Source organism: Schistocerca americana, chromosome 1 (assembly GCF_021461395.2).
Source record: "Schistocerca americana isolate TAMUIC-IGC-003095 chromosome 1, iqSchAmer2.1, whole genome shotgun sequence".
NCBI classification, from domain to species: Eukaryota; Metazoa; Arthropoda; class Insecta; order Orthoptera; family Acrididae; genus Schistocerca; species Schistocerca americana.
The window spans coordinates 174,520,820-174,547,604 of record NC_060119.1 but is presented as its reverse complement, the minus strand read 5'-3'; the positions used below and the strand labels follow the sequence as shown (position 1 = coordinate 174,547,604).

At 37.0% G+C, this 26,785-nt stretch overlaps 1 protein-coding gene across 1 annotated transcript; it reads left to right on the top strand.

Moving 5' to 3' along the window:
- Window positions 1-7,676: 7,676 nt before the first annotated feature.
- Window positions 7,677-11,072, top strand: LOC124621108 (PHD finger protein 7-like). The gene is made up of 2 exons (XM_047147117.1): window positions 7,677-10,568; window positions 10,680-11,072. The coding sequence occupies exon 1, from the start codon at window positions 8,222-8,224 to the stop codon at window positions 9,587-9,589; it is 1,368 nt and encodes a 455-aa protein (XP_047003073.1). The 5' UTR covers window positions 7,677-8,221; the 3' UTR covers window positions 9,590-10,568; window positions 10,680-11,072.
- Window positions 11,073-26,785: the final 15,713 nt, after the last annotated feature.

The following is a 26,785-nucleotide window of genomic DNA, read 5'->3' as shown; positions in this document are numbered from 1 at the left end:
ACTGAGGCGCCAGGTGGAAATGGCATGGCAAGCCGTTCCACAGGACTACATCCAGCATCTCTACGATCGTCTCCATGGAAGAATAGCAGCCTGCATTGCTGCGAAAGGTGGATATACACTGTACTAGTGCCGACATTGTGCATGCTCTGTTGCCTGTGTCTATGTGCCTGTGGTTCTGTCAGTGTGATCATGTGATATATCTGACCCCAGGAATGTGTCAATAAAGTTTCCCCTTCCTGGGACAATGAATTCACGGTGTTCTTATTTCAATTTCCAGGAGTGTACATTATCATCTGAAAAGCTACACAACTGATCATGTGTACGATCCAGAAATTGTAGTGCTAATGAAAGGATATTAATCTTTTACGCCAATATGTGAATCACTATGAAGAGTGCTGGGTATGGAACAAGAAATGAACTAAAAGAATTAGTTGCTGGTGATGGATGTTTCGATTCCTGTATCCTGGTCAGTATGGTACTTGGATATCACAGGATTAAATGAAAATTACTTTAAATGCTTGCCATGAACTTGTACCAATTTGCACGAAAAGACACTTAATGTATTATCTCAGACAATTTGAAAATTTGATATGAATAAATTTACTGGGAAATGCCAGAAACATAAGTGTCTCAGGAAGAGCAAACGACACTATGGAATATCTTAAGAAATCATCTAAGCCTAACTCCAGCATTCCATCATTGGGATTTAACTGAATTTGTTGCTCCAGGGATTCCTGCATGGTAATGGAAAGTTAAATTCAATGCAACATTCAAGGCTGGAAAATACATAATTTAATTTTTCAAACAAACAGGAATTTAATTGTCATCACAAAAATAGACATGAAGGAGTTTAAGGTATATCTGACTTCATCTATATATCCTGAAAATAACTATTTAGTCGATTTTAGCACAAAGAACACTGAACAAGTGTATGAAATGTACTGCAGCTTTCAGTCATTGTTTTCTGGAGAGAGCGAGAGAACTAAGAAGAAATTCGTTCATGAGCCATACAGAGTTCCACAAGCATCGATTTTTCACAAAAAGATAAAGAACTACTGAAATCATCTGTCATTGATATGAGAACTGAAATGCAAGCAACAACACCATTCTCAAAAAATCCGTTAGTGTTGCACCTGGTTGTTCATAATTCTGTTATAGATACGATGCCTTCAACCAACTGGGAAATAGGATGTGTCTGTATATGGGGGATTTAATGCTTTATATATGAAAGGTGTCTTGCAGTTACTTGACTGGAAGTGACGCCATATCATGTAGTTGGACATGTGGCCATGTTGGATCTTTAGCCTATGTAACAACCCTTGGCAACCACAACTGATCAGTGATTTGTCAGATATATTACTGAAGGTGAGGGGAGACACTTTTCTCATGCTTAGGAAGAGTGTCTCATTTTGCATGAGTTGCTCACTGGTATATTTTCTTTTTTGCCAGAAACTTATTTGATTCCCAAGGGTAATACACTTCTTGACTGTGGATGCATTTGGACTCTATCTATAAGCTGAGAGTCAGATTGCAGTTGTGACCATATCGCAGGATGCAGAAATTTTACATAGGGTTAGAGAGAAACAACTATCACACTTGGGATTTTTTTAGCTTGAAATTGCTCAGTGCTACATTTTCTTTGTTTTCCAGAACCATGTAACAAGTCTTCTTTATTTCCAAGGATTCCATACCACAAACAATCGATTTCTTGAGAAGCGAAATGCATTTCGAATGTTCGGTGGTGCTCGTAGTAGCATGGTTGTTTTTGGCGGTTTCAAACTTGTGCAAATTAGTTATTGAAAAATCACCATCATCATAGTATGGACTCAACAGTGCTGAATGGTGTACAAACATTTATTCCACCTTAGTCGCTTGTCTAGATGAAGGGTTTCAAGAAAGTGAAGTGGATTGTATATGGGTGGTCAGAATATGATGTGTGTACTACTAAGGACGAGGACTGCCCCTCACTTTCTGCATTCAGATCAAAAATGTGTGTTGACAGATACAAAGCAGTGATCGGAGAGTTAAATGTGAAGTTGTTGGAATGGCGGTGACATGATTGTCACTTGTGAGATTTGCTATATGATCCCAATGATTGCAAAGGAACTTATTGTTGAGCAATAAAAGAAATTTAACTGTTTTTATGCCAATGAGCAAAATGAGCTTGTTGTTGAACAATGAAAGAAATGTAATACTGGTTTCATAAAATTTTAATTTTGATGTCAGCGAGAGAAATGAAACCTGTTGTTAAATAATGAAAAAATATAATGTTTTTAACACTGAAAAGAATCTAATGTTTTAACAATAATATTTGTAACTGGAGTATTTTTGCTTGTTTTTTGTTTATTCTCTATCTGTAACGTATTTCATAAAGAACTACTTCATTCCTATGATATCTTGCTCTTGTAACTGACTTTATTGTAATCAGCATTAAAGCTGAAATAGCTTAAGAACTGCATCACCAACATGAGAACTTTATCCAAGGAGAATCGTTATCTCCAAGGAACTGATGACCTTTATCACACCAGTATGGTTTACCACATTCCATAGGTCAAATACGGCTCAGGTTACAAATGTTTATTAACAGTCATTGATGTGTATTTCAGATACGCATATGTCACTGCTCTAACGACTGAAAGTGGTGCTGAGGTTGCAGATGCACTTAGAAAAATTTACAAGGAAGTAATAACATTCCAAATCATTTACAAGAAGACAGGTAATTAATTTTACAATACTCATTCAATGAAGCTAAGGAATAAACATAAGATGAATCACCACTCAGCATTTTCAATCTTGAAAGATCATTTGTCAAACGATTCAAGAGAAACCTTAAAGAAACGTCTTCAAATGTTTCGCTGTTCAGGGTTGTTTCAAATGGATTGATATGGTGCAAATTTACATACAGCCCACATCAATTCATGTAAGATCTGTTAACATGAAAAATAATAGTATTTTGTGCACTGTGTATAATAAAATCAAGACGGCATATCCACAAGAAGCTGAAGCCAAAGTCAGTGGTTTTGTTGAAATTAGTAAACATGGGGCAATTTTTGAGAAAGGCTACACTACCAGTTTGTCTACTGAGATACTCAAAATTTAAGCATTTCATGAGACCAATCCAAAAACATGCCTGCTGTAAGATTACATGTCATGGTGTATGACAGGAGGTTTCCACAGCACAAAACTACAAAAAACCAGCTGTTTGTCCCGGTATCTAGTGGAAAATTCATACAAAATGAAGGGAACAAAGCATTTGTAAGGTGACTGCCTTTTAATAAAACGCACAGTTCCTGGATTACTTTGTTAGAGAGAGAAATGGAGGGAGAGAGAGAGCGAGAGTGCATTTGTGTCCTGGCTTCAATCTCTGCAGGAGCAGAAGCAGTGACAGTAGATGGAGCAGGTTGTCAAACACCTTATGCTGATGCACAGGCTATCTCTCTCCCACTAGCCACAAGTTGTCACTCTCTCTCTCTCTCTCTGTCTCTCTCGACCATTCAGAAATTTTGTGCAAATATTTTCAAAGATGAGGTAAGCTCAAGGGAAGGGCATGTACTTATTCGGGAGTTCTGCGGTCTTTGAACTTGGGGTCATTTTTATGCAATACAGTCAATTTAGTCCCTTAGTTTAATACCATGCAGAGATTTACTAGAGGCACAGGGGGAGAAAAGGGGGAAGAGAAGAGGTACAAAGCTCAACTGGGCTATAGTTGAGTCGGGATAAGTTGATCCCTGACAATTGGTATGGTCTGGATGCAGAAACTTCATTGGCCTACCTCAACCAACAACATAACACAATTTTGCAAATGTCTCTTTGACAATGCCTGAGTTTTGTCATAGCTCTGCATATAACTACAGTTTTCACCTTCAACCATCAGCACTTTGTAGTTGAAAATTAGCAAATAGTGCTGCAAGTATCTATTCCGATGAGAAACTTTTTAATGCAAAATATTTGTGTTTGTGTCTCAGATAACAGGGTGAAGTACATATTGAGAATACTGTGCAAGTAAATGCACACTACTCATGCAACCATATATTGTTAGAGAAAAGTATTACTTAGGCTGGCATTACATTATCATTCTCCTTGACAATGAAATATGATCAAATATTTGTCAAATTTCTTTGACAAAGATCTTTGATATGTCGTTAAAAAGAGGTATAGCACTGTCATCATATTTTTCATTAAAGTTTAAGGTGGCGGAAACAGCACTTCGTTACTATGTGCTGCAGTTGCTTGTATCACAATTGCATTGTGTGCGCATTTGGAAGAGAAACAGCAGAAAAAAAGGAAACATACTTGGGCGAAGTCGTGAGTTTTATGTCGAGATAAGAAACGTATTCAGCAGTTTTTTGGGAGTTGTAAGTGTATGAATTACTTACAAATGGATGAAAGTGTATTTCAATATTTGCCCAGCGAAGGGGCTCCTCATAGTACAAAACAGAATACTCAGTTCAGAAATGCTACATGTGAACAAGACATGGTCACCACAACACTATGATTTCTTGCTACAGGAGAGAGCTATTCTAGCTTAAAATACAGCACTCCAAAATACTGCAGACCAAAATAATTCAAGAAATGTGTGAAGTGGTTTATAAAGCAATGAAGGAGGAATTCCTCAAGGTAAATAAATGTTTAGCACACACAATATGGGCAATAAGAACTATTTTCATTTTTGAATAATTTAACTAATAGAATTATTGTTCCAACAACCACAAATGTAACCATATTTTAACTTGTGGCATCCAAAGTTCAAAAGTAGATAAAGTAGAATGGAAAGCTAACATTCTTCTTTTTATTTGAGAGTATTTCCTTCTCCTCTATTCTGGCTTGCTGTAAAGTCGCCTGGATGTTTCCAAATGTAGAGTTAGATGGTTATAGCTGCGAGTGTTGATTTGAAGATGCCTGCAGCGTTTTCCATCTGCCTACCAGCATATGATCAATAGCATGTGTTGAGCCCCTTGCTTACCCACCACCCAAGTCAAAGCAAGATTATTAAAAAGAGTCGAAGGAACATGTCAACTAAATTTTGTAGCTATATTTACAAACACACTACAGGCATCAAATACCTGTAGCAGTGCCAGCGCTCCGAGTTGTTAATTTAATAGTGCAATGAATAGAAGACGAAAGAATTTATGATTAAATTCACAGCAATGCCCTGGATTTGGTGACATTTCCTTAATGAAAGGGAATATTTAACGAAGTTCCCTATTTCTCTATCAAATTTCTTTGACATCAGTATGAGACATCTCAACTTTGTTTGACAAAGAAACATGACATTGTAATACTGGCCCTACGTAAATCATTAACAGACTTACTGCAAACTGATTGCAAGGGCATTGTTGACTGTGCTTAGATTTGTATTGTATTTTTGGACTAACATTTTCTGTGTGAGCATCAGACACAAGCAAATAAAAATCATAAAATGTGAATGTAACCATAATAATATTTTACATTTACTTTGGATAATATTAAATCGAAAATATGATTCCTTACTCTCACACAATGTTCTGAAACAGTTAAACTACTATTCCTGTCCTAGAAACACAACTAGAATTCGAATAGTGATACTATAAAACATGTGATATTCCATCAGCTGTAATGACTTCCTCAGCATGCTTTATTGAAGCATAGGTCATATTCAGTACTGATATCCAATAGTCCTAAAAATTATAGGAGTAATAAACTGTAACTGACAAACTTGCTGTTGACTGGAGTTAAAATCTTCTGGGTTATTAGGCCGCATCGTGTTTCACATGATGCAGCCTAATAACCCAGAAGATTTTAACTTCAGTGACAATGGCCATGAAAGCCTGCAGACTTACATAAACTTGCTGTTGTAAGTATCAAGTTCAAGATATGTTTTTAGTTTCATGAGAGGATCTCCTATTTATTAGTGAACTATTACCTATATCTTCCAGTTTTTCAGATGACAGGCAAATCTGTTTCAAATATTACCTTTAATCACCATTTCAACTGGCAATGAAAAGTTGCACATTCATATCCCAACCTGCACACCAGGCATCCCACTTGCCTGTGGTTACAATCTGCTGGCTCACTATCATGCCAGCTCGCTTGATAAACAGAAAAGTTAAAAGCTGTTTAACTTATTGGCCATCTGAACCTCTTGCACCATCATCCAAGAGCTACAGCAACTGCCACTAGATAGATCTGTTCTCATTCTGCTTCAATGTATCCCAATAGTATTGCAACCAAGGCAATAGACTTGCTGTGGTTCACATTCCTGCAAACCAGTCAATATTGCAAAGATATTTAATTTAAGTAGAATTATAATATATTTTTGGTTGAGTCACTGAGTCTAACTATTACCACAAAGTTGAAATAGGTAATTCACTAGTGTCTTCAGATTGTTAAAGCTGCTCTTGACCTAATGAAAATCCCATGTAAATATGATAGTGTTCTTACTGGCACAATCACTGAATGATGAGTGTTCTACATGGGAATTTAATTAGATGAAAATTAGCTCTTACACTCTAGAAGCACAAATAATTATTCTATTTCCACTAAAGGAAATAGTTATTATCATTGTGTTTTGAAATTAAAATAAGCCTAACTTTACAATCTAAACTGTTCACCAATAACATGAAATTCAGCAAGTGCCTGTGCTTAGTTATAATACTTCTGTAGTATTTTGTGTTGCTTTGAACAATATTGTGTAACTTTATTACAAATAAGTAGTTATAAGAAATTACTGAAGGCTATAATGAGATTTCTATGCTAAGGATTAACGAAGTTATCCCACTTTCAATACATTTATTTAATAGTTAAAGATAAAATCCTATTTTCTTGAGATGACATTACCTATTCACATACACAAACCCACTTTTCACGACCTATGCTGTCGAACGAACAAAAGTAGAATAACGCCAGATCCACCGGCCACCACTTGCTCCTAGACAAATTGATCGCTAAACTCAGTACAGCATAACTGGCGTTTGGCTGAAACTGGTCGATCTCGTTGACATGACAAATAGAGCTGTAGCATAGGTTAGATTGAGAGGTGATGAATTGGTGGTGGGTTGGTTACGTTAATTAATAAGAGTGACAAATAAAGTTTGTGTTAACAGAGTGACCTGTAGCGTAGCCTTATGTTTATGTTCACGCCATATTTCATCGCTTTATTTGCGGCGAACGCCAGTTGTATTGTACTCGTTGTAAGCGCCCCATAAACGATCAGTAATTGCGACAATATTTCTAGTATGCGTAATAATATTGACAGTCTATTAGTGAAATTGAGAATATCAAAACTTTTGGATATATAATGTGCTGCCTGATAATATTGAGCCGTCTGTGGGCAGTACCGACAATATCCGTGACAGACCAAGGACGTAGGTTAGCTTACCGGTACATTTGTTGTTGTTGTGTGGAAAATGAGTTCAAAACAAGACAAAAGAGCATTATTATTACAGGGCATAGAAATATGTAAAGCGTTGCCATCACTTAGGGATGTTTCAGTAAATTACTACAAAAACAGAAAGGTTAAGAAGAATGATGTTGCTCAGAAAATATGGGAACGGTCGCGAAGAAAGATTTTTTAAAAATTAATTAATGCTAAGTTATGAATAAAGCATATACAGATTTCTACGTGTGAGTATACATAATTTTCCCGAATATAATTATGTAGTGCACGTAGAGTTGATTGTAGAAACATTGCTGACTGGAGATCAATTTTGATATTATTTCAGAAATTGAACTATAGCAACGATTTGACAATGTTATTCAACGTGTGGGGTCACAATTACGTGATGGTGAGGGAGGTGCATGTGGCCAGTAAGTTAATCGGCTTTTATTAACTATTCTGTCTGGGCATGAGGTATGAAAGTGAATCCAGTAGTGTGTTTCCGCACGCCAGTTGACTGGTCGCTTGTGTGCAAGTTTTCGTTGCCTGTGGAAGAAGGGCTTAACTAATCACGATTTTGTTGGTCTGATTGTTTTATGAAGTTCTCTATATTCTGTTAATCACACAAAATTCTCGTATACTGATTCTAAATTTGCAAATTATGCAATTTAAGACTGTCGTTCCAAATTTTGTTTACCGGAAGTACGTGTTTATGCTACAGTCAGCTGTTATGTGATCGGGAACAACTGGTTGCCATTGGTGGGTTGCACTGTCAGGCGTTTTGTTGTTGTTTACAAAAGTGAGCATGTGAATGTGGTAACCGCGAAATCCGTAAATGTAGTATCAATGTGACAGTTTGTAAGAACAATGGGCAAGATAAGAAAAGAGAGATGTTGCTTTTGCAATTCCGTAGTTGATGACGAAATTCGTTACGGTGAGTTTCTTGAAATGGAAACTGTCGCCACGCATTACTTCTGTTTGCTACTGACCACGCACATACGGCAGAATGGAGAAGACGATGAAGGCATTCGGGGTTTCTTGCTAGATGACATTAAGAAAGAAGTGCGACGTGTGAAAAACGTTACATGCAGCTATTGTAAAAAAAGAGGTGCCTCGATATACTGTGGGACGCCAAAATGCCAGAAAGTTTTTCACCTACCTTGTGGATTGAAACAGTCGTCATTTCACCAATTCTTTGGAGCATTCAGATCCTTTTGTGATAAGCACAGACTCGTACAGAAAGTTGATGCATTGGCTTTGAAGAAATTTCAAACTGATTATGTCACCTGTTCTATATGTTCTGATGATTTGAGACCAAAACCGTCCCCAGAAACAATTTGGGCTCCTTGCTGCAATATGTGGTTTCACAAAAACTGTTTGCAGAAACTAGCTCTCAGTAGTGGCTACTTTTTTAAATGTCCGTTGTGTTGTAATAAGCCTATTTTTGAAGAAACAATGAAATTTTATGGCATATTTGTCCCGGAACGAGATGCCTCTTGGGAGCTAGTACCAAATGCTTATGAAGAGCTGCTTCAGACTTATGCTCGTTGTGATGCTAAGATATGTAGGGCAAAGTCACGTTCAGTTAATGTGAAAGGAAAAATGTGGGAAATAATATTATGCAGATACTGTGGCTCTCAAGGAACACACAAAATCTGTGGTAATCTTAAGACAAAAAGGCCTGTTTGGGAATGCTCAACATGCAGTACAGTTGTGAACAAAGGTTCTGATGAAGATGATGAAGACGAGGAGATTTCAATTGATATTGAGAGCATACCAGACCAGCCCTCAGAGGTCACCGGTTTGCATCTCAGCGACACCACCAGAATTGTAAGGAGTGTAACATCTGCAGAAACAGCTCCACAACAAGAGCAGCAGTCCCCACTTCAAACAGAATCAGCATCTTTGCAAATGCCCAAAGAACAGCCTGCCATTACATATAATACTATTACAGATATTGAAGAAAATATAAGTGTAGTAGTGAGCTCAAGTGATTCAGATATAGAACTTGTTAACTACGAACCACAAGTTAGGTTAGTTGACAATCATAAATATGAACTCAAGACAAAAAATGGCAATTATGTTGAAGTTGTGAAGTTGAATGAAAATATATGTACAGTTCCAAAAGTAGCAGGTGATATAAAAGTAATACGTAGAAAAAAGATTATACAGATAGATGATAGTGATATTGCAGAAATTTCTGAGCCTGAGTCAGAATATGGAATGTATGATTAATATGTGTGCGCTTGTTGAATCTGTCTTTTGAAGAATTGATTCTCATCCATTCAGTATATACACAGTACAGTTACAATTAATGAGTGTTGTGCCTTTTTAAGTGTAAATTCTTGCTGAAGTATTGCCCACATACAGCCAGAAAATCAAATACAGAACTGTTCTTGTTTGTCCTTGAATGAGAAGCTCAAAGAACCCAGTTCTATTTTTCCATTTGGGAACACTGTTTTGTCACCAGTGATTTCTGCTGTTCAAGAAGTGATGTGGTTATTCAAAGAAATGTTTGTAAGGAATTGTGTGTTTCTATAAAATTAACAGTCAATGTGGGATAGAGCAAAAAATTGTTTGGCAACGTACTCATTGTAGCTCATGTCTAGGTAGTACCAACTGTAATTTATCGAAAATAGGAACTGATTTGTCACTAGATTCTTCTTGAATCTTACCTCAGGTAGTTATTGATTAGTAATGTGGCAGAGTTCTTAATGTGTGTGTGTCATCATGAAACATTGTCATTGTTATGTTAAGAAAAGAGTGGTACATATGCATTAAGTTGAACTACATTAACATAAAATTTGTTTTATCCCTGCACTTTTTTTAATGGGGCAGTACTGTCCCAGCCCTCAGAGATTTGTATTTTCTTCACAGTGTTCTTCTAGTAATAGTGTGTGATGCCAAAGTATAACTGCAGTTGCTGTTTGTTTACTGTTATATTTTGACTGTTTTAATTTCTTGTCTCACTTGCAGTGTAAATTTTTGTCTACAGTCTGTCTGAGCATTTCCCGAGCTATATGTTTACGAAAAAGAGCAAATCTCTATGTTTGTCATAGACTTTTTTCTCTGGAATGATTCCTGTTTTACTATATTGTGCTTTGTGTGCCTACAAATGTAAATGGAAAAACAAATTGTTGAGGCTTTTTATGTTAACTAAGGAATGCCCAGCAACAATCAGAGCTGGTTTGAAATAGCTCACAGCCAATGTTGGGTATGTAATAGAGATGTTAGATTATTTTGTGTTGTTAAGCAACAAGAAATTCAAGATTATTTGCTTCATATAGGTATTTGATTGTTGAGTTTGTTTTCTTTACCATTTCAGAAAGAAGAAAAGGAAGTGTGTGTGTGTGTGTGTGTGTGTGTGTGTGTGTGTGTGTGCGTGTGCATCCTCAGTAACAAGACAGAAGCAGTAGCTTCAGTGAGAGTTTCAGCTGCACCATTAGGCCTCGGAAAACCTACTAAAATTTATATATTTTTCAATGTACCACATACTGACGTGGTATTAAACTTCTCAGTTTGTGTTTAAATGTGTTATAATTTATGGCCATGTACATATTAATCAGCTATTGTGAAAACTGGTTGCAGCTTTACATGTAACCTTCTGTGGTACGATATTTGTACCACTTCCGGTGTATTTATTTGTTATTCTTGTGAACTTTTCTATAGTGTGTGTGTGTGTGTTGCTCATCAGGCTATGAATAAATCTCCAATGACACTTGTTTTCATTTTTTTTTTCACCGGCTTCATCAATTCTCTGTACATTACAATTGTACTTTTCCCATGATGAATGTCTTCTCTCATAAACACATTATTGTACTGATGAAGACTACTTTGTGTTCAGAAAAAAAATGTGTAATTTCTGATATTTCTGGAGCTTTTACTTAACTGACACTGTGTGTGTGTGTGTGTGTGTGTGTGTGTGTGTGTGTGTGTGTGTGTGTGTGTGTAGTGGGGGCTTAGCATTGTATAGAATGCCCTCACATCATATATTCACACCAATTTTCTGTCTTTGATACTGGCATTCCAATCTGCTGTTTGCAATAGAAAAAACTAGGCTAACTATTGTATGGTAATGACAAACCTCATGCAAGAAAGTGCTTTGTGGAAATGGTAATGGCAGCTACTCAAGTTTGAACAGTCAGCAGCTTCACTTCACAAACCACCTACATTCCATTTAGATTCTACCATACCAAAATAAAAGATTCCACAATAGACATTTTTAAATTTTGTTTGTATATGATTTTACTTTGACTCTATGACTTTTCCATGATATTTCATGATGAGTCTCAGCTATCTAGGATTTCATATAGTAAATGAACTTTTTATTTAACCAAATGTGTGTGTTCCTGGAGGGACTCAAGCAGGTGGTAGAATTGTGCAAAGAAATGTTGCATCTTCATTGTTTTATCAGCACAGAATTCTGTCCAACATATCGTGGATTGTCTTGCTTTATGTATTTGTTTCGTGAAAACCTGCGACTGTAAATGCGCTAAGGAGACAGTATTGTATGTGAATTACACTAAACACATCTACATCATGTTATATTTTACATTCATTATATTCTAAAGTGGAAATTTGTTCCATTTTTTCCTTCCCTTTTTAGTAAGTAACAGATTGTATCTTCCAGTTCTTCCTGTGTCTGTCAAGATCTCCTTAACTCAGTATTTTGCCATAAAATCCGTTTGTCATCCATCTTTTACTAATATATGGTCCATGAGGTTTATGTTTCCTGAAGAACTTGTCTGTCTTCGTTTATTTCATTGAGGACATTCGTATTTTGTGTCTTAAGGTCCAGCTGTTACCTTTCCTACTTATCCACATTACTTTTACCTCTAGTTGCTTTTTAGTTACTTTACCAATTCTTTAACACTTCACATGATGAGCAGTCCACTGCAGACAAAGGATTTCTGCTGATGCGTTTGTCACATACAAATGAAGCTAAACAGCAGTTATAGTCCCTTATAAAGGTAATTTATTTAACTTACATTACATTTATATAAAGTTTCCATGTGTTACTTATTACACTTGTGCTTGTGTGATGCGCAGCTACCTAAACTCACAACAATATGTATTGTTTATGCATAATGAATGTCATATGTCAGTGGAAAAGCACACAATATAGTAAACAAGAACAACATTACATTGTTTTGCTGGTGCTGTCTTGGATCACATGAAGTCTTGGTACATTTGACAGTGAAAGTTACTTTCCTTGAAGCCCTTTATGAGTGGACTTTACTATGCTCTTCCATCCAATGGACACAGCATCATCTTTTTGGTCATTTAGCTAGGTGTATCCCATTAATTATTATCTTCTTATGGAGGGGATTGCCATCACACTTGTCTTTGAATTTGACTTTTAAAAGAAGTACATCTTCTTTTACATTTCTAAACCAGGGCATTGTAGTTGGATTATTTCAATCAAAACAAAGTGGAAGATCTTGGTCAACCTATTGCCATACATTTGTTTGCTGTGATCGTAAAATTCTACAGATGTATTGTGGATTGAATGGTGGATGCCATTGCTGTAATGATTCTGCACTCTTTTTTAAAGGTCTTCATTTGCATTTAAGGATGGTGTTTCAGCTGCATACATAACTACTGCCTCCTGAACCGTTTCATATTGATGTATTTTAGTGTTTTGTGGAAGGCTTATCAGATCATGTGTGACATTTGGTAGGTTATTTCAAGTTCATATATTCATTCCTTAAGTGCTTCCTTGTTCAGACTGCTTTTTGTAATGGTGTCAGTCATGTACTTAAATTTTTCTATTTGCTGATGTCTCCATATTTTGTATGGAGTTTTGGGCGGAGGGGGGTCATCTTTGATATTAGTCATTATTTCCTTCCAGTCTGATTTAAGTTCTAGCAGCTTCTATGGCATTGAACAGTGTAGCAATATCATCAGCAAGAGCCAGGCAGTCTGCCATTGACTCCCTTGGATTAAGTTCCCATTCTAATGAGACCATAGTTGGTTTCTGTCAGTCTAATTTGCCATGTTATGACGACTTTTCAAGAATGCATTTGAAAAGTATTTGAGACAGCCCATTGCCTTCTCTGATTATTCTTTTCACCTCAAAGGAATCTGAGAGGCATTCTAGGAACTTTCTCTTCGAATCTGTATCTGTCAGGGCAGCTGTAACTAATGCCAGCAGTTTAAGGTCAACCCCAAGATCTTTAAGGATGTTTGACATACATGTTTAAACTTTAGAATGTATTACCTGATGATGTCTTAAAGGTTACAGATCTGTTCAGCTGTTGTCTGACCACTGTTAAAGCCCCTTTAATATTCCTTTATTCGATGCTCAGCTTGGGCTTACAAACTCTCCACAATGGCAAGTGAGCGAGTTTTGTAGGATATGGGCAGCAGACTTGGTGTTTTTCATGCTGCTTTCTTGTAAAGCATATTGATTAACCCATTGTAAAAGTCTTTGGTAGGGTGTCCTCAGTCCAAGTTGTTTTTTTTTTCTGGCCATTGGAAAAGGGATTTGTTGGTACCAATTTGGACTTTTTGATTTATCACAGTCTAATAGTTTTTTTAAAAGTGATCTGATAGAATCTTAAAATTTTCTTCATTTGAAGCCACCATTGTACCATTCTTTCACCAAAAGCATAGCGATGACAGCTGATAGCTGCAAGAGTGTCCTTCTAATGATTCTGTAATAGTCTCTGGCATCATTTCTTATAAAATTGTGATCTTTCTGTTCAATAAGTGATTTTTCATATTTATGATTCTCAATTTTTATCACTCTAGCTGTTTGGGCATGTTGGGTTTTATGGCTTCCTGTTCACTTTCAAATTTTGTTAATCAGTACTATTCCCATGTAGTGATGCTGAGGACTCTATTGCAGATGTCATTACACCCGGCGTGACTTTTTTACTTCTTTTGACTTCCACAACTTCTTTGACCACTTCAGTCAAGCATCTTTTGGTGTTATTAAAGATGCCGTCACTTGGTCAAGCATTTTTTTCCTTTCTTTTTTTTCTTTCTTTCTTTCTGGGACTCCAAGATCCTTTGTCAAAAATGGAAATTAGCATATGGCATCGTAGGCCGGGAGGCCCCATTCAGGGAAGTTGGGCCATCAAGTGCAAGTCTTATTTCAATCAACGCCATACAGCGCAACTTGCGTGCCAGTGATGAGGGTGAAATGATGATGAGGACAACACAACATCCAGTCTACGAGTGGAGAAAATCTCCAACCCGGCTGGGAATCAAACCCAGGCCCACTTGCATGGGAGGTGAGTACATTACCACCCAGCTAAGCAGGTGGACACTTTGTCAAAGTTTACAATAGTTACAGAGAATGATCTGTTTCAGGGTCTTCCTGGTGTTTGTGGGAATTGGTTTGGATTTAATTATTGACATCTAGTGATCTGAGGCCACTTTTATCCCTTTTTTAAGTTTGAAATTCGATATGTCTAGACTCTTTCTCATGGTAACCATGACATAACTGCTTGAAACTCATCTGTGGTTAGATAGGGGATCGCTAAGTCATTTGTTTTCAGGGTAGATGTCGAAAGTGGGTAGACATGACTGCAGGCTGGGACTTTCACAAATGGAGACCAATCTCTCACTTTTTGGTTGGTTCTTCTATGGGTGGGACCAGGTTTACCATTGTAATCATCCATAAGAAGCTTCATGCGGTAACTGGGTATTTTAACTAGTGTTTCATCCAACAGTTGTCAAAAGTTTTCCACTTCATCTGGAGCAGACTTGTTTTTATCATGTGTATGGACATGTTCATTAACTAGGGTGAAGTCTTGTTGGCACATTTTATTGTTAATACTAATTCTCTTGTCATTCACTGGATTGAAGTCCGTGACCAATTTAAGAAGGCAGATTCTCATGGCAAATGCAGTTCCAGGCATTGCAGACCCCTTGAGTATCCTCTTTTTAGCTTCTGTTGAAGAACCAGTAACTTTCAGATTTGAAGATCTCTTCATCTGGGCACCATGTTTTTTCTACAGCAGATAAGAATATTTTGTTTTTGTGCAAGGTTTTAATGAGAGTTTTCAGTTTGCTATTTTGTGTATGAGAGCTTATATTGTGATGAGGATCATCATCATCATTGTTGTTCATGACATTGTTCAGTGTTACCTGTATGTAATGATAATACTTTCTAATGTTTGCCACCACTGCCATCTTCAGTATTTACTGCCACATTCCTAATACTACATTCATTAATTAGATGGCATTACATTACGCACATTATAAGATATGCCATTCCCAATGTGTCTTTGTCCATCTGTCTATCTGAAAAGGTAATGTTTTTTGTTTGTGCTGTCTGTTGATAATGCAATTATTTTGAAACAAATCATGTTTATGAATAAGAATAAGCTGAACTCAATAAACATGACATCTTTTAAAAAGAGCTTGTTAACTGTGATGCATGGGATTTTGAAGCATTTGATGTTAATATTTCAGTATTTCTGATTAACAAATTTCTCTCTTCATAAGTGTTCGTGTCACTGAATCTCCATACTGAGGTGGCACTGAAGACTTTATTTTCTGTTGCTCATTATATTTTCTTGCTGAGAATGAAATGAAAAAACACACACTGGTGATCCACAGCTCATCATGTTTTTGTTTGTAGTGTGTTATGTCAATAGGCCACATTTGGTAGAAGTACATTTTTTTTATTTTTATTTTCTTATGAGAGGGTAGTGCCAACCTGAAATTGAAACTGAAACTGACTTCTTATTGTAACTGAAGAAATATGTGTGATATGTACCAAAAAATTTTACGTGTAGTCTGACATCCCAGTTTGCTCATTGGTGTGGTGATTTTAAAGAATTTCTTGCTAACTAGTCTGTCCTTCTTTTCTTATGACCAGCAAGAAATGTAGTCTGCTACATTTAGGCTAGTTCCAATTTTGTTCTTATATTGTGTTTCAAATTCTGAGTTAAGCGTTTCACTCAAAATATATTCTATATTATGATTTTAATTAAGAAGTTTCAAAAATTTTAAGTTTTGACCATATTCATAATGTGACATTTGAACACGATTTAACAATGCTGCTGCTGATTACCACAAACATATTACTTGCATCATTTACTCATCTGTGACATGTTAGCTATCTGTTCCTGTGGCAGGAACTGCTAGAATGTAGGCCCTTTGAAACAAATGCTTTAGTGGCCATTGTTGTTGTTGTTGTTGTTGTTGTTGTTGTTGTAGTCTTCAGTCCTGAGACTGGTTTGATGCAGCTCCCCATGCTACTCTATCCTGTGCAAGCTTCTTCATCTCCCAGTACCTACTGAAACCTACATCCTTCTGAATCTGCTTAGTGTATTCATCTCTTGGTCTCCCTCTATGATTTTTACCCTCCACGCTGCCCTCCAATACTAAATTGGTGATCCCTTGATGCCTCAGCACATGTCCTACCAACCGATCCCTTCTTCTGGTCAAGTTGTGCCACAAACTTCTCTTCTCCCCAATATTATTCAATACTTCCTCATTAGTTATGTGATCTACCATCTAATCTTCAGCATTCTTCTGTAGCACCACATTTCAAAAGCTTCTATTCTCTTCTTGTCCAAACTATTTATCGTCCATGTTTCACTTCCATACATGGCTACACTCCATACAAATACTTTCAGAAATGACTTCCTGACACTTAAATCTATACTCGATGTTAACAAATTTCCCTTCTTCAGAAATGCTTTCCTTGCCATTGCCAGTCTACATTTTATATCGTCTCTACTTCGACCATCATCAGTTATTTTGCTCCCCAAATAGCAAAATTCCTTTACTACTTTAAGTGTCTCATTTCCTAATTTAATTCCCTCAGCATCACCCGACTTAATTCGACTACATTCCATTATCCTCGTTTTGCTTTTGTTGATTTTCATCTTATACCCTCCTATCAAGGCACTATCCATTCCGTTCAACTGCTCTTCCAAGTCCTTTGCTGTCTCTGACAGAATTACAATGTCATCGGCGAACCTCAAAGTTTTTATTTCTTCGCCATGGATTTTAATACCTACTCAGAATTTTTCTTTTGTTTCCTTCTCTGCTTGCTCAATATACAGATTGAATAACATCGGGGAGAGACTACAACCTTGTCTCACTCCCTTCCCAACCACTGCTTCTCTTTCATGTCCCTCGACTCATAACTGCCATCTGGTTTGTGTACAAATTGTAAATAGCCTTTCGCTCCCTGTATTTTACCCCTGCCACCTACAGAATTTGAAAGAGCGTATTCCAGTCAACATTGTTCAAAGCTTTCTCTAAGTCTACAAATCCTAGAAACGTGGGTTTGCCTTTCCTTAATCTAGCTTCTAAGATAAGTCGAAGGGTCAGTATTGCCTCACGTGTCCCAACATTTCTACGGAATCCAAACTGATCTTCCCCGAGGTCGGCTTTTACTAGTTTTTCCATTTGTCTGTAAAGAATCCGCGTTAGTATTTTGCAGCCGTCACTTATTGAACTGATAGTTCAGTAATTTTCACATTTGTCAACACCTGCTTTCTTTGGGATTGGAATTATTATATTCTTGAAGTCTGAGGGTATTTCGCCTGTTTCATACATCTTGCTCACCAGATGGTAGAGTTTCGTCAGGACTGGCTCTCCCAAGGCTGTCAGTAGTTCTAATGGAATGTTGTCTACTCCCAGGGCCTTGTTTCGACTCAGGTCTTTCAGTGCTCTGTCAAACTCTTCACGCAGTATTATATCTCCAATTTCATCTTCATCTACATCCTCTTCCATTTCCATAATATTGTCCTCAGGTACATTGCCCTTGTGTAGACCCTCTATATACTCCTTCCACCTTTCTGCTTTCCCTTCTTTGCTTAGAACTGGGTTTCCATCTGAGCTTTTGATATTCATACAAGTGGTTCTCTTTTCTCTGAAGGTCTCTTTAATTTTCCTGTAGGTTGTATCTATCTTACCCCTAGTGAGATAAGCCTCTACATCCTTACATTTGTCCTCTAGCCATGCCTGCTTAGCCATTTTGCACTTCCTGTCAATCTCATTTTTGAGACTTTTGTATTCCTTTTTGCCTGCTTCATTAACTGCATTTTTATATTTTCTCCTTTCATCAATTAAATTCAGTATTTCTTCTGTCACCCAAGGATTTCTACTAGCCCTCGTCTTTTTACCTACTTGATCCTCTGCTGCCTTCACTACTTCATCCCTCAAAGCTACCCATTCTTCTTCTACTGTATTTCTTTCCCCCATTCCTGTCAATTGTTCCCTTATGCTCTCCCTGAAACTCTGTACAACCTCTGGTTTAGTCAGTTTATCCAGGTCTCATCTCCTTAAATTCGCACCTTTTTGCAGTTTCTTCAGTTTTAATCTACAGGTCATAACCAATAGATTGTGGTCAGAATCCACATCTGCCCCTGGAAATGTCTTACAATTTAAAACCTGGTACCTAAATCTCTATCTTACCATCATATAATCTATCTGAAACCTGTCAGTATCTCCAGGCTTCTTCCATGTATACAACCTTCTTTCATGATTCTTGAACCAAGTGTTAGCTATGATTAAGTTGTGCTCTGTGCAAAATTCTACCAGGCAGCTTCCTCTTTCGTTTCTTTCCCCCAATCCATATTCACCTACTACGCTTCCTTCTCTCCCTTTTCCTACTGCCGAATTCCAGTCACCCATGACAAATTTTCGTCTCCCTTCACTATCTGAATAATTTCTTTTATTTCATCATACATTTCATCAATTTCTTCATCATCTGCAGATCTAGTTGGCATATAAACTTGTACTACTGTAGTAGGCGTGGGCTTCGTATCTATCTTGGCCATAATAATGCGTTCACTGTGCTGTTTGTAGTAGCTTACCCGCATTCTTATTTTCCTATTCATTATTAAACCTACTCCTGCATTACCCCTATTTGATTTTGTGTGTATAACCCTGTAGTCACCTGACCAGAAGTCTTGTTCCTCCTTCCACCGAACTTCACTAATTCCCACTATATTTAAATTTAACCCATCCATTTCCCTTTTTAAATTTTCTAACCTACCTGTCCGATTAAGGGATCTGATATTCCATGCTCTGATCTGTAGAACGCCAGTTTTCTTTCCCCTGATAACGACGTCCTCTAGAGTAGTCCCCGCCCGGAGATCCGAATGGGGGACTATTTTACCTCTGGAATATTTTACCCAAGAGGATGCCATCATCATTTAACCATAGTGGCCATTATTACTATGAATTGGTTTTATACCTTTACACTAGGGTGACTGATAACTTTTTTAGAAGATAATAAACTTGTTGCTGTGCAGGTGACAAAGTTATATGTTCCTTTATATCCCTTTCCCTTTCTATTCCCTTTCCTCCCCTCTCTTCTCTTCCTGTCTTGTTATGCTGTCTTTAATGTAAGATTAGCAATTTATATTACATTTGCACTTGTAGAACATACCATATGGAACATAAAGGGTCTGTGCTAGCCCGAAACTGGTCTGTCAGATTGTGAGCCATGGAGCTTATTTTGAACAGATTCTTGTTATCCCCTGAGTTTCTCCTTTATAGGAAGAAAACTTCTGACTTCATGTGTGTCTATCTAACATTTCAATATTCTTCACCTTTTCCATCCATGAGATATGCAACAGCTACAAGTACACTCACATTTCGAAAGCTTCCAGCTTCATGCATGTAGCCTGTGGTATAGTCCACCCTATAATCTCGTACAAAAGTGTGAGGAATTCATAACACCTGACAAAATACTGCATCAGATCCAGTTTGAAGTTGTAACTGTATATGAGAGCTGTTGTCTCATTGCAGATGTTTCAATAAATGCTGTAAATATACTCTCCCTTGAGAATTGTTTTTCTAGTATCTCTGAAAATATAACTTTTGAACAGGCGTAGAATAATTGAGAGGATAGAACAAAGCGTTACCAGACATCTCACGGACCTTTTTTTTTTTTTTTTTTTTTTTCTTTGAATTGCTGTTTAGCTTTTTGTTCAAGCAGATGTTGCCTATGATGTAAAAACGTATATTTCCTTGATTGATCTATGAGATGCCTCCTTGTAATTGATGAACTGTCCATACAATTTATTCTTACAAATTTTTAATCAGGCCTATAAGTTTTCACTGTTATAAACACTATAATATATTCTAATACAGTTCGTCATTAATGGTAGGAACAGATGTCAGTGTTCTTATATATGAAGGTTACTAAGTCATTTGCAGTTGCCACAGTGGCTTGGTTTGCTCTAAATATTTTGCTGTTTCAAGCTACACTGATTTCTGCTGTAATCATTCTGATACTCATGAACATATTACATTATAGATGAAGTTTAAGCAACTTCTGAATTAGTTGCTACAGCATGTTGGCTTTACTTAATTGTGGAGAATCATCCATATACATAATTGTCTTGCTGTTTATTTAATTAACAGTGGTTGATAGCAAACTTGATGATTTAAATTTTATTGTTTCCCATAGACATGCAATACTGGAGCAAACTACAGTTTGGTGTATGACAGTTTCAAACACAGTACTGGCAGTATGGATGACTAGCTGGTTTTATTCTGTGGTTATCACACCATGATGTGCATTGCTGCAATAAAATCCGTCATACTGTATGTGTAAAGCATTTTACCTTTTTCTACAGCTGACTTGTGCAAAATATTCTACAAACTTGAAAGGGATGCAACCTACTTCTACTCACATAGCTTTATTTTATTTATAGTTTCTGTCAGTTGAATCAACGGCTTTTTGGAAATCAACAAACATCTTTCAACTTCAGTAAACTGTGGCAAACAATTGACTTCAAATTAAATATTTGTTCAAAACCTGATCTATTCTTCCTAAAGTCACCTTTATATTCACCTAAATTACTCTAGTATTGCTTCTACTCTAGTATAATCTTGGGAAATATGTTATATGGAACAGGTTACAAAGAAATTCCCCTGTAGTTGTTAAAATCTCGTTTGCTGCCTTTCTTATGTTGTGGATGTAGAAAGACCACCTTCCACTTCCCCTTGAGTTTTTCTGTTTTGCTGGTTTTATCAAAGATTAATTTTAGTTCGTCTTATTTGTGATAGGAAACCTCTGAGAAGTTCTATTGTAATAGAATTTTCTCCACTAACTTTACAAGGTTTTAATAACTTTTACAATTTCTTTGATAACTAGACTGGGGGTGAGGGGGTAGGAGGAAAATCTTCTAGAGTGTCATGAGTATTTGAGCTAATGGATTTGTTCTGCACAGTTGAGAAACTGATCAAAATATTTTGCAAGTGTTTTGAAATTTTCACTATTACATAAGCCAGATCAGCAAGCCTCATCCCATGCCCATCTTTTGTTAGATTCACATTTGATATAGATCTACCTAAAGCTTTAAATCTCACTTTCTCCACCAAATTTCTGCTGGAAAATGGTCTGTTTAGCAGATAATAATTTAAAAAAACTTTCATACCAAATTTACTCATATACTCACTGTTTTTACCACCATCTAGCCCACAGTCTCTTTGACTTACAAGGGTAGTAATCATAACTAAACTGAATATATTAATGTTATGTCTATAAATTGAACTTTTAAAATATATTTAAATTTTATAATCAGTAGATTAATAGTGCGTGGAGTAAAATAATTTTTTTAAAAAAAAGTTGATAACAACGGGAATCAAACCTAGGTTCAAGAATTGTCAGTTTGCACATTGCAATGGTGCGGTCATGACAACAACTTCTCAAAAGTCCCTCCTCATCCATGCGTGCACAATAGCCTACACACAGTTTCAAACAAAAGTATGGACCTGGTGCTGTTAGCAATGTAGCACTCAATGTGTTGGAAGGGCTGACACCACGTCAGAGCACTTGCAGTCAAAAATAGTTCGTCTCTTCTCTGAGTTGATCGTAGCATGGCTGACCATCATTTTAGCATTTGACACTTGTTTTTAGTTGTGGAGTGAGTGCTACGAAACTATAGTTTTCAACCATTTTATTTGCATACCAGTTCACATTCAAAGAGAAATAGTGTAGTTTTAGTGTTATTTCCTGCTTGCATTCAAAGAGAAGCAGCACAATTTTAGTGTGATATTTAGTGTGCAGTGTAGCACATTAGTACCTGATAACTGGCCACCAACGAATAAAAATACCACATAGATAGAAAACAAATATTCTATCTCAATTTTGCAATGTAAATTTTGCTTTCAGTCAGCTATAACTTTCACACTTATAGCTAAGCATCTCCCCAGATTTGTTTCAAGATATCAAGCAATTCCATGCAGTTCTGCTTACTGTAAACAATGACAAACTAAACATCTACAGCAGACTGCACATACATCAGATACACAGAGACAGTACTATTATTTGACACTTATTGTGCAAGTATTAAATGCAAAGAAATTGCAATTTTACTTTATTACTGTAATTTGTATTGAGATCCAAAATTTCCTGAGTATTTGAACAACATTCTCTGCACACTTGTAGACAACACTGTTGTTTGATTGTTTGTTTTGTTTATATTTCTGTGTATTGGCACTTACAACAATGATATGTAGTGTCTACCGCCTTTTGTAACAACTATACCTGGAGGGCTTCTGGCAATTCTTGCTACCTCCTTAAAATTCTAACACATCAAAATAAACTGTCAGCTAGGTTCACACACAACCGAAGTTTTCATATTTTCTGTTTCCTGTCAAAAGAAATTTTCTTCAGTTTCCCAAAAGACCAGTTCTATACTTTCAGTTCTCCTTACTTCATGGAATCACACAATATTATGAAAAGGTAAGTTGCTACTCACCATATATTCACTGCTACAGCAGTTGTGTCTGCCTCCTCTACATGATGAACTGCAATCTATCCTTTTCATAATATTGTTATTATTCCATCCTTGACTTTCCATTGCTGATTGAATCACAGTAATTACTTTTTTCATACAATTTCCAACTGTACAAAACCTTCACCCTTTTACTTCCATTGAGTATTTGAATATAGTTACACACATAAAAAAGTGCTCACACAGCAACCCCTGTTACAAATAGCTTTTGTATCTAAAGTCTTCATCTCACGATTACAAGGCAAATCTGGTGATACACACAAATTGTAAACTTTTCATTTCTTATACATCAGAAGCTTAGTTCTGAAAGACTTATTTAATTTCCAAACAGTAGTTGCATATTTAAAGTTGCTCAGATACATTGAAGAGCCAACATGTTATGACCACTGCCAACTGTGGGGCTGAATATATCTAGTGATGTTATGGGCACATAGTTCAGTAAGGAAATGCAGTGACAGTATACAAACAGAGAAGAAGCTAATGGGGAATCACTCTAGCTGTGACATAGAAGTCACTCTGACAAAGGACAACACCTTATGACCCGTCACCAGCCAACAAGCATTTTGGAAACACCAAAGCTGTTTAGCTGTTTGCATGCTAATGTTGTGAGCATCTATGGAAAGGATGGTGAAACCACATGAAGCTGATAAGATGTTGAATATCCACACTTTGTCACGGACTTGGAAGTTGGAGGCTTGTGTGCTCTGTAAAGTGGGATGTGCATTGACCTGAAGCAGATCTGACTAATTAATTAATTTTGTGTGATCCAGTGGCTGAGTTCAAGTCTTTCGATTGCCACTTTGGCAACTTGTATGTCCCTGATCTATCCCAGTTATACAACTCTTTAATGTGCAATTGGAACCATGTACCATTCCTGGAAACTCCTCACATGATTGAAGGCAGATTGAAATTTTCCAAGGTCTGACTGGAATTTGGTCCTACAACCTCTGCCTCCAGGCATGAGCCATAGTGCTAGACCACCTGACCCAATGGGCAAATCTGATGACAGAGTACAATTCTGGTGCCAGCACAAGTGTTTGAAGCACGTCATTTAGCACACATCCTGGAATGTGGAGCTCCACAACACACACCACTGTGTGTTCTTACGTTGATCCATTGACATTGTCGTTATGATACAGATGGTATGGTATAACTGAGACTGCATCATACATCAGTGGAAACATGGCACCCAGTTGGTTGAATCATGTTTCTTGTTACACCATGTCAATAGCCATTTTCAGTTATGCTGTCATCCAGACAAAAGGCTATGGAGCACATTCTCCTGAGCTTCCATGGGATCTGATGTAATAACATTAGTTAACAAAATTAAACTTTTTTTCTGCATTGGTATGTAAATGGGTGGATTACCTAATTTTGGGGTGTGTTTACTCTGACAAAATCAGCTTTTCTGTATGACATCACAGTTCCTAGATACACATCAGAATAAAAAATGGTAATATCGGAAACTGACACAATTAAGTCAAACAAAAATATACATTCAGAATATTTGAAATCAATTCTATTTTGTATGTATATACGGGCATGATGCCAGTAAAAGGTCCAAATTAGTTCAGATGATATTTTCACCTTTAATCATCTTTGATTTTTGAAAAATATGACGACGGAGCTCTTCTTTCGATTGCCGTTTCATCACTCTCCCTAAGAAGACCCCAGCAGTAATCACCAATCATCGATGGGTTCCAATGGCCTTGGTAATGGTGTTTCATGGTAAAAATGTCTTGGTGAAAGCATTCACCATGCTCATCGCTTAAGGCTCACAAATTTTCTGGGAAGAAATCGAGGTGAAAATGCCAAAACTGAATTTTAAGCAACACGCTACATGCCATGTTCTTATAGTTGCCCAACAGATCATTCACAATGGTAACATAGTTTTTGTCTTTTCTGTTAGCCAAAAAGCCCTTCACAATTGCTTTAAAAGAAGACCAAGCAGCTAATTGGATATGTGTGTGTTTGGTATCAAAGGTTGGATCTTTCAACAGTGTTCTTATTTGTGGTCCAACAAATATACCCTCTTTCAGCTTTGCCTCACTTAATTTGGGAAACTTTTATTTCAAGTGATTGAAGGCCTCACCTTCCTTTATCCAGAGCTTTTACAAAATTCTTGATAAGGCCCAACTTGATGTGAAGGGGAGGTGAAACATATGACTTCCTTATAGGCCATTGCTTGACTATATAGTGGTTCTTGATGTCACGGCTGTCCCAAAGGCACAAAAAGCAGCAGTATTTCGTGAATCCAGCCTGTAAACCTGTAAGGAGTGCAACAACTTTTAAATAACAGCAAAGCTGCCATTCATGATCCTTGTATTTGATTGCCTCTAGCAGCAAATCCATGGTTTCATAAGTTTCTTTCATGCCTACTGTGTAAGCCAAAGGTGCCAATGGAAATGCATTGCTATTATGCAGTAGTACTGCTTTCAAGCTGGTTTTACTGGAGTCAATAAATAGTCACATTCCTGTGGATTATATTGTACACCTAGCTGCATCATCAGACAATTGACATCTCTACATGCACACATTGAATTCTGCATATCGAAATACTGAGCGATGGAAGCACCTCTTGATCTGAAGTGAGGAATTTTTGTCCCTGGAGCTAGATGGTTCCGTTGTTGCAGTCTCAAGCCCAAGAGTTCAGGTTGCTGTTTTGAAAGTTTTAGATTGCAAATCAAATCGTTCAGTTCCTTTTAGTTAAAGAGCTGAGGCAAAGTGTCATGATACTGAGGGCAGTACTCTTCTATATGTTCAATACTTTCTGATTCACGACATGGTGTCTGGTTCTGTGGCTTTCAAGTTACAGACAGGAACAGGCAACCCCTCATCATGGGGCACAGGCAAATACACTGAAGATACATTTGGATACTTTATTTTGTGTCTAGTTTTGCTTGAATGTCCCGAGATATTTGTGAGACAGAAGTAACAGTCTGGATAATGGTCATTAGGCTCGCACCACACCATGGGAACAGCGAATGGCATGACTCGCCGTTTTCCTTTTGTCTGCTCAGTTAATGTTGTAGTACAGGTTATGCAGGCAATATGAGGTGCAAAATTTTTATCTTGATCACCAACAGGACAATCAAAATACAGTTTATATGCCTCCTTAACCAAATCAGTGATTGTTTTCTTTGGACTTTTGGAGTGAATTTCCCGCACACATAACAAAAGTTGTAGGGGTGGTTTAGACAGCAATGAGATTTACTAGTTGCCATTTTTCTTAGTGTAAGCTTTAAACACAAAACATTTGCACTATCTTTCACAGGAAACACTCACTGAGGATCTCTTTCACACCACTGGATTACCACACCAACCATTTACTGACAATTTGTAGATCTTCTAGCTCTCCTCTGCAAATCAAAAAATAAACAAACATCAAAGCAGAAACAGCAAAAAGCGAAATACTGAATACGAAAAATAAAAGACTTTTAAAAACTCAAAAATGGTACTGCTAGAGCATTTTTAAAGTTACATTCAGATTCTACACACCAAAATACATACTAGTTGATGTATCACATCCCAGATGCAAAATGGCTGTTGACTAGTGTAATTGAAGCTGTTGTGAAAGTTGAGGACTAGATGAAGATTACTGTGGACCATATGCAGCCCCATCATGTATTTTGTAGCAGGATTACTATCTGTGTCACAATGCCAGAACCATGCTACAGTGGTTGCAGTCACATGATAGTGAACT